Source organism: Grampus griseus, assembly GCF_964374135.1.
Source record: "Grampus griseus genome assembly, chromosome: 17".
NCBI lineage: Eukaryota > Metazoa > Chordata > Mammalia > Artiodactyla > Delphinidae > Grampus > Grampus griseus.
The window spans coordinates 57,320,276-57,328,084 of NC_139011.1; the positions used below are offsets into that span (position 1 = coordinate 57,320,276).

At 44.4% G+C, this 7,809-nt stretch overlaps 1 protein-coding gene across 1 annotated transcript; it reads right to left on the bottom strand.

Moving 5' to 3' along the window:
- Window positions 1-2,597: 2,597 nt before the first annotated feature.
- Window positions 2,598-7,196, bottom strand: FABP5 (fatty acid binding protein 5). Its single transcript, XM_082674861.1, has 4 exons — window positions 7,057-7,196; window positions 4,510-4,682; window positions 4,026-4,127; window positions 2,598-2,846 (listed from the first exon to the last, which is right to left on the bottom strand). The coding sequence occupies exons 1-4, from the start codon at window positions 7,133-7,135 to the stop codon at window positions 2,793-2,795; spliced, it is 408 nt and encodes a 135-aa protein (XP_082530987.1). The 5' UTR covers window positions 7,136-7,196; the 3' UTR covers window positions 2,598-2,792.
- Window positions 7,197-7,809: the final 613 nt, after the last annotated feature.

Consider the following 7,809-nt stretch of genomic DNA (forward strand, 5'->3'; position numbering starts at 1 on the left):
CTCCCTCCCTCCCACCCTCCCTATCCCACCCATCTAGCTGGTCACAAAGCACCGAGCTGATCTCCCTGTGCTGTGCGGCTGCTTCCCACTAGCTATCAACCTTACGTTTGGTAGTGTATATATGTCCATGCCTCTCTCTCGCTTTGTCACAGCTCACCCTTCCCCCTCCCCATATCCTCAAGTCCGTTCTCTAGTAGGTCTGTGTCTTTTACAAAGGGTATAACTAGAGTTCAGAGGAGTTAAGTAACCCTGCCCTAAGTCACACAATTCTTAAAAGGGTAGAGAGCCAGAATTGGATTCCAGTATTGTCTGCTTCCAAAGCCCCAACACTTAAATCATCACACTAAATTTTAGAGAGATTAAACCAGTTTGAAATTAAATGTGACATCTATAGGGAAATGTCCAATAAGTTATCGGCAATAAAGTGTTGAAGCCTAGAGAAGAAAACAGGAGATCTGATAGACCTGGGTGAAACTCGGGGAGTGAAACTCCCAACACATGCAGTGTGTTGTAGAACTAAACAGAATACATTCCAACATACTACCAGTTAAGGGAAAATAAAAATATTCAATAAAGGCACTAGTTTATACCTTTTGTTAAGGGGTGAACTGATGTTAAAGGATTGCTTAGCAGAAAGAAGGGCTTGATTGACACTAGATAAGATGAAGCTGAGCTACATTTGTTCTTGTTCTACCCAGTGGTTCTCAACTTGGTATGCTACCATACCCTTAGAAGACATCTGGAAATGTATAGGGTGTTTGGGGTAGACTGATGGGTGCCATGGGCATTTTGTGGCAATGATCTTAGGACACCGACTTGCCACAGCTCAGCACAATGAAGAAAAGTTCTCTCACCCAAAATGTCAACAACTCCCCCCACGGAAGAAACATGGGCCTACCCTTCCTCTAGTAATACTCCACTGTCCATAAACTGAAGCAATACAGACATTAGAACATGGTGCTGGTTGCACAGGTTTTAGTCAGATGAACTTGTGCTCCAATCTGTTCTGACTCGTACTAGCTGTATGGCTCGGTATCATTACCTAGACCCTGAGACTTAGTTTCCTCATCTAAGTAATGCAGAAAACAATTGTTAATACACATCATTTAGGGTGGTTCTGAGAATTATAAAACTCTTAAAAGTACTTGGCCCAGTGTTCGGTTCAGGGAGTCATATAAATGGACACTATTATTAGAAGTGGAAAAGGGGGATGAAAGAGGAACTCTAGTATGGAGATGAAAATAAACAAGATGAAATTCAAATAGAAAAGGAAGTCTAGACCAGCACTGTCCAACTAAAAATATGGACCCCCCCCCTCAAAAAAAGGCCAGCACATGTAATTTTTTTTAGCACATGTAATTTTTAAATATTCCCTAGCCACATTAAAAAAGACAAGCAACAGGTAAAATTAATTTGATTAATATACAATATTTAGGTAACCAACTGTATCCAAAAATATGATTTCAACATGTAATCAATATAAAAAAAAATCAGAGGTGTTTTCCTTTTTTTTTTTTTTTTTTTGGTATAAAGTTCTTTAAATCTTATGTGTATTTTACTTACCCAGTGCTCATCAGCCACCTGGGGCTACAGCTATATATTGGACAACACAGAGCTAGGGTATCAGTGAGTCCAACTCTTTCATTGACTGCTAGCTCTCAGTAATTAAAGATTCTTGCCAGCTAATATTTTAGTGCCTAGAGAGTAGTTTCAGAAAAGTCTCAGTTATTACATTTAGGTACTTTAAACTCAGGATCTTTATACCACTGAGAAGAGGCAGTGCTGTAGAATGATTGACCAGTCATGAGTGGACTCCATGAGTTGTAGGTTCCCACTCCAACTCTCCTGCTTCCTATGTCCTTGAACAAGTTAGGTAGTCAAAAACCTATTTTCTTATTTGCAGCACATAGATGATGTTACTAGCTCCCCTAAGTATTGCTCTGAGGATCATGTACATAGTTTTAGCCCAGTGCCTATAGGAATTTCTCCAAATGTGAATTGCAGATAGTTGTTATTTGGCTTGAGAAATTGGACAGGAGCCACTAGAATTCTAGTTATTCTTTATATATACACACAAGTATTTCATTCAGAGCTCAATTACTTTTACGGCTTTTGTTAATGAGCACACTATGTACTTTCAAAGATGAGTGTTTCTTGTCAAGTGCAATGACTTGTCCTTGTGTTCAGATATACCTTAACCTCTGGAAGACTGCCTGGCACATGGTAGGTCCTCAGAAAGTTTATTAAATGAATTTCTGGCTCAGAATTCCTGAGTAATAGTTATAAGCACACTATTAACAGTATGATTTAACCTTTATTCTAATATTTAAATTATAAAGTTTATTTATGTAGCTATTTTTCAACGAGAACAGTCTCTGTCACAAATTTAAGATTCTTGAGTTGATACAAAGTTCAAATAGCATAGGGCAAGATTAATGATTGGTAGTTTATTTGCCACAGAAGTAGTTCTACATATAAATTACTAAAATATAATCTCAATATGGTAACCTCAAGGCTACCCCAGAATTTATTCCATTCATAAATGTTAAAACTCATCACTAAATTCCTATAAAGCTTAAAAAAACATGCAAAACTGGTATAGCACAAACAGATTTATTTACTAACCAAAGAGATGATCCTAATTAAACCAACACTTTGAAATAGTTAAAGTAAAATGTTTGTGATAAAGATAATTGAACACAGTAATGAAAAAAAAAGAAGTATGGAGATTTGCTCATTGAACTGAGCTTGTTCATCCTCTCAGCTTCCTATCCAAAATGATGATGAAAGTTTTACTCTACTTTTTCATAGACCCGAGTACAGGTGACATTGTTCATGACACATACCTAGGAGAAAGAGTGATATTAGAAGAGTCAGGTTAGTCTTACATCACAGGGCAATGGTGATAGTTAAATGCTAGGACCACAGTCCTACAAAACGTTGTAATCTACTTCATAGACGAAGAAAATGCACTTTAGGATTCCTGGGTTTGAAAAGCTAGAACCTGTTATTTTGCTTATGACGTGCATATGCTTAACTGTAAACTAAATACTGATTTGCAATATCTAAACTATTCATTCAGTCTCAGCAAACACTATTCCTCATATTAAAGAAGCAGAAAAACGTATGCCTAAGAATATATAGACATTTTTTTACAAATTGAAGGTTTGTGGCAACGCTGCATTGAGCAAGTCTATTGGCGCCATTTTTCCAACATCATTTGCTCACTTCCTGTCTCTGTGTCACATGTTAGTAATTCTCACAATATTTCAAACTTTTTCATTATTATTATATTGGTTTTGGTGATCAGTGATTAGTGATCTTTGGTATTACTATTGTAATTTGGGGGCAGTTATTAGCAATAAAGTTTTTTTTTTTGTTTGTTTGTTTGTTTTTTGCAGTACGCAGGCCTCTCACTGTTGTGGCCTCTCCCGTTGCGGAGCACAGGCTCTGGACACGTAGGCTCAGCGGCCATGGCTCACGGACCCAGCCGCTCCGCGGCATGTGGGATCCTCCCGGACCGGGGCACGAACTCGTGTCCCCTGCATCGGCAGACGGGCTCTCAACCACTGCGCCACCAGGGAAGCCCTAAAGTATTTTTTTAATTGAGGTATGTATATTGTTTTTTCAGACATAAGCTATTGCACACTTAACATAATAGTATAAACATAAATTATATGCACTGGGAAACCAAAAAATTCACATGACTCACTTTATTGTGATACTCAGTTTATTGCGGTGGTCTGGAATCCAACCTGCAATATCTCTGAAGTGTGCCTGAACTGTAAATGTAGCAGCAGAGCATGGACTAAACCCAGCTCCTGCTACATCCTCTAGTACATCATCTCACTTCTCTATCTCTACAAAGGGCTTTCTTAGTTATTAGTGTTTTGTATTTACCTTGTTACTTTGCAGTTTTTTCCTTTCCAAACCTAGTTCTGCTCATGATCAGTGATATAGAACACTTATGTGAACTACGAGTTCAAACAAGAAGCCCAATAAAATAGAAGATGTCAGACACTTACCACCACTAATTTTCCGTCTTCCACTTTTCTTGTTATTATGCTTTCCTTTCCATCCCATTCCTGACGTTGAACCAATGCGCCATCTGTAAAGTTGCAGACAGTCTGCCAAAATAAAGTATACTTTTTAATCTTCCAAAGTACAATAAAAGAGAGTTTCTGTGACTCATAACCTCCTTAACCAACATTTTTTCATCTTTTCCCTTCCGAGTCTACTTCATTAGCCCATACTGATTTCATTCGTAACACAGTTTACGCTTTTCAATCTAGATGCACATAAGAGATACGCACTCTTTCTCGTGTCCCTTCAACTATTTTTACAAAATAGACTATGTTGTGAAGCTGGTACTTTCACTAATTTGTCACAACTCAATTCATAAAACAACTTGTGACTTTTTCATTAAGTTCTTGCCTGGAAGCAGTAAGACTGTTATTAATAGAATCTATCATTCTAGAAGCTTCTGTGATATTATAAGTTAGGACTGACCTGAGTTTTTCTGCCATCAGCTGTAGTCTCTTCAAACTTCTCTCCCAGGATGCAGGAAAACTGTGTTGTTTTCAAAGTGGTCTCAGTTTTTATGGTGAGGTTTTTGCCGTCGGAAGTGATGATACAGTCCGGTTTAGCTATTGCACCCATTTTTCGCAGAGCTAGCCCCACTCCTGTAGAATGTTATATCGTGTTAAACAACAGGAAGACCAAAGTTATAGTTTACATAATAAAAGCAGCAATTCAATTGTAATCACTATGCTGTGCATATTTTCACCTATTCACTTATCAATAACCACCGTGAACACATATCCAGTGCTCACCATGTGTTCATACTTGACATATATTATTCATGGCAGCCTTATGACAACCTTGTGGAAGGTGGATACACTGTCTCCATTTTACAGATGAGAAGGTGAGGCACTGATGTAATTCACTCAAGCTCATTCAGCTAGGGAGGGAGGGGGCTGCGAACCAACAATGCAGGCAGGCCGTGGGCCTCCAAATAGCTCAGCCACCACGCTCTGCTGGCTTTCAGAAAGTTAGGGAAGATATCCGAACTTCTACAATTTCCTCAATTCTGCCAACCATTGTATTCTATGACTCCAGCACACAGTCTGGCACATACAAGGTCCCTGATAAATATTTGATTAGCAGACTATACAGAATCAACATTGATCCTGAGATACGCCAATTACACAAAGTTTTAAGAGTTAACTGCACAATCATAACGCTAACAAACAGGAAAAATCTTACCCTCAAACAGAGTAACTATTTCAGAGCTGTGTAACTCAATTACTGTATTGATATATTTAATTTATAATCTGTGTATTTCCCCTTAACGTTAACATTTAGTAGGAAACTTAGTTCTAGGCGAAATCTCGGTTTCACAGATGAGGAGATTACAGCCTAGACAGAGGAACTGACTTGATGATGAACACTCAGCCAGGCTTGAAATGTCCCCGTGAAGACTTCTCTTTTGCCAGCTCAAGGCTGGTGCCTTGTTTTGTTAGAGTCATTAGATATTCCCACTTTGGACAAATAAAAGGCTCTGCTTTTCCTACACCTTGACTGCTCTCTAATGAATTGAGCCTTGACAACCTTCATGACTCCAGAACTCTGGAAACCAGCCATCTGATAAACACATTCGCTTTCAGTGGGCAGGGAAACAGCCTTCTCCGGTCCTCACACATGTGAACAGACACAAATGTGTTTCTTTGATTTGAGAACGTTAGGTGGCTTTACTCACAGGCTCGTAAAGACACTCAAGAGTCACCACAGAACCAGCCTTAAGCAGCCGCTGTCTTGCATAAAGGTTAGTGAAGGTGTGTTTCTGAAGTACCTCAGGGCCTAGGTCTTTGTAGCGACTTGTGCACCAGAAAGCAGTCATGTCAACATTTGTGGGAGGGAGACTTCTAAAGCGTCCCCCAGTCCCAGCAGTTGTCTCAGATAGGATCTTTGCCATGCTTCACCATCCCACTTCCTAGGGGCCTGTGACAAAGGTTCATCTTTGTTTGCCAATCTACCCAGTGTTTCAACCAGCATGCAATCGTTGTCACCGGCTCAGGAAAAAGACAGGAGAAAATTCAGCACTATTTTGAGTGACAACTTGAATCTTCCTACAGAGACTCATCCTTCCTTGGAAGGCTTTTAATAAGTCAAGTGCCTTCTGCAAAGCCACAGCCATCTTGGATGTGGTAGGAAAGCAGCCGCAGGAGGGACCGGCAGTTTCTGATCGCGGTTTCCCAACAAAGCCTCTCTGCCCTCCACCCTCTAGATGCAGAGGCCAGGGCCGCGGCGCACTGCCTCCCCATCCCCAGGCACAGTCAACCTCACTGCGCTCCTCCCACAGGCCACCCGCCAACAGTACAGCGCCGCCAGTGCCACGCCTCCGAGCGCCGCTCTGGGGCGCGGAGGCGAGGATGCCCCGATGCCCCCCGGGGAGCCGTGCCAACCCAAAGGGCCCGGCGCACCCGGAGAGGGCGGGTGGGGGACCTGCGGGTAAGGGAAATGCAGCCGAGAGCGGAATGGAAGCTGAAGCAGTAGCCCGGTTCAGACCCTCTAAAGGATTTCTGCTAGAAACCGCGTCCCCGTGGAGAAGAGGGAGGGGACCCCGCGCGCCATCTAGGAACAAAGATGCGGCAGGGTGGGCAAGGCGAGTGGGTGCGGCCACGACGGAGTGAGTGCGAGTGGGAGGACGGGGTCAGGATTAGGGAGGACGAGTAGTGGAGGAAAAAAAATAGGTAAAGTTAAGAGGGCTGCCTGGAGGGGTCGAAAGAAGTGAAGTTGGGGGTGGGAGGGGGGTGAGCGCGCTAAAGGCAGGGAGCAAGTGCGGTGGCGCCCAGGGGAAAGCAGCAGAGAGCGGGGCAGACCGAGAGGCCCACGCTCTCCCCGCCGCTCGCCCGTGACGGAGGTGGAAGAGGATAACGGGGTCGGCGATAGGCAGCCAAGCATGCCCAGCCTCTGAGCCCAGCACGCCGAAGGGGACCTAGGGACAGATAGACATACACGTGCCACGTTGCAGCGCCGCATGCTGGGGAACCTCACCTACTTCCTTCATGTATTCGTCAAAGCCTTTGCTCTCTACTAAGCACCATCTTCCTACCAGCTGCTGAATGGTGGCCATGGTGGGCGCGGGCGGGCGAGCGTGCAGAGAAAGCGAAGGAGGGTCGGGCGCCGGGAACCTGGCGTGCGGACGCCAGTCCACCGCGGCTGCTTTATAAAGGCGGAGCGCGCGCAGGGCGGCGCCCGGCGGCCAATGAGAGGAGCGCCTCGCCCGCCCGGCACTCCGCCTCCGGGTCTCGCTCCGGGGGTCCAGACAGGCAAACCCGCTCCACCTGCCCCGGCCGCGAGGACTCCTCCGGCGCCTCCTGCAAGCAGGGACTCGCCCGGCGCGCCCCACACCACACCGGACGCCAGCCCCTGCACGTTCCCGCGCCTCCTTACGCCCAGGAAGCCAGAGGGGCTACCGGCGGACCCGGCCCACAGATCCCACGTCAAGCTGCCGCCCCTCTTCCATTCAAAACACCCCCAAAGAATCGATTAGCCTTCGCTCCGCTCCAATGGCAGGAATTGATTGATCGGTAGTTTGATTGATCGATTGATAAACTTCTTTGCCTCACTAGTCACTGCTCGCAGATGGGGCAAACCCTCATCCCACACCCTCCTGAGACAACCCGTTCTCCCCACCCTCAGGCCACTCCCGGACCAAATGGGGCCTCAGGATGGGTGTATACCTGTGTTGAGTTAGACCATTTTATCAGAAAGTGCTGGGTGGATGGAGATGTCCCAAGAAGTTGG

Excerpts from the sequence above, each read along its gene's own strand:
- FABP5 (XM_082674861.1), bottom strand. The coding sequence starts at position 7,135 with ATGGCCACCATTCAGCAGCTGGTAGGAAGATGGTGCTTAGTAGAGAGC. Across the intron at positions 4,128-4,509 it reads CTGATGGCAGAAAAACTCAG|ACTGTCTGCAACTTTACAGA; the intron begins GTCAGTCCTAAC and ends TTATTTTGGCAG. Across the intron at positions 2,847-4,025 it reads AAGACGGAAAATTAGTGGTG|GTATGTGTCATGAACAATGT; the intron begins GTAAGTGTCTGA and ends TCTTTCTCCTAG.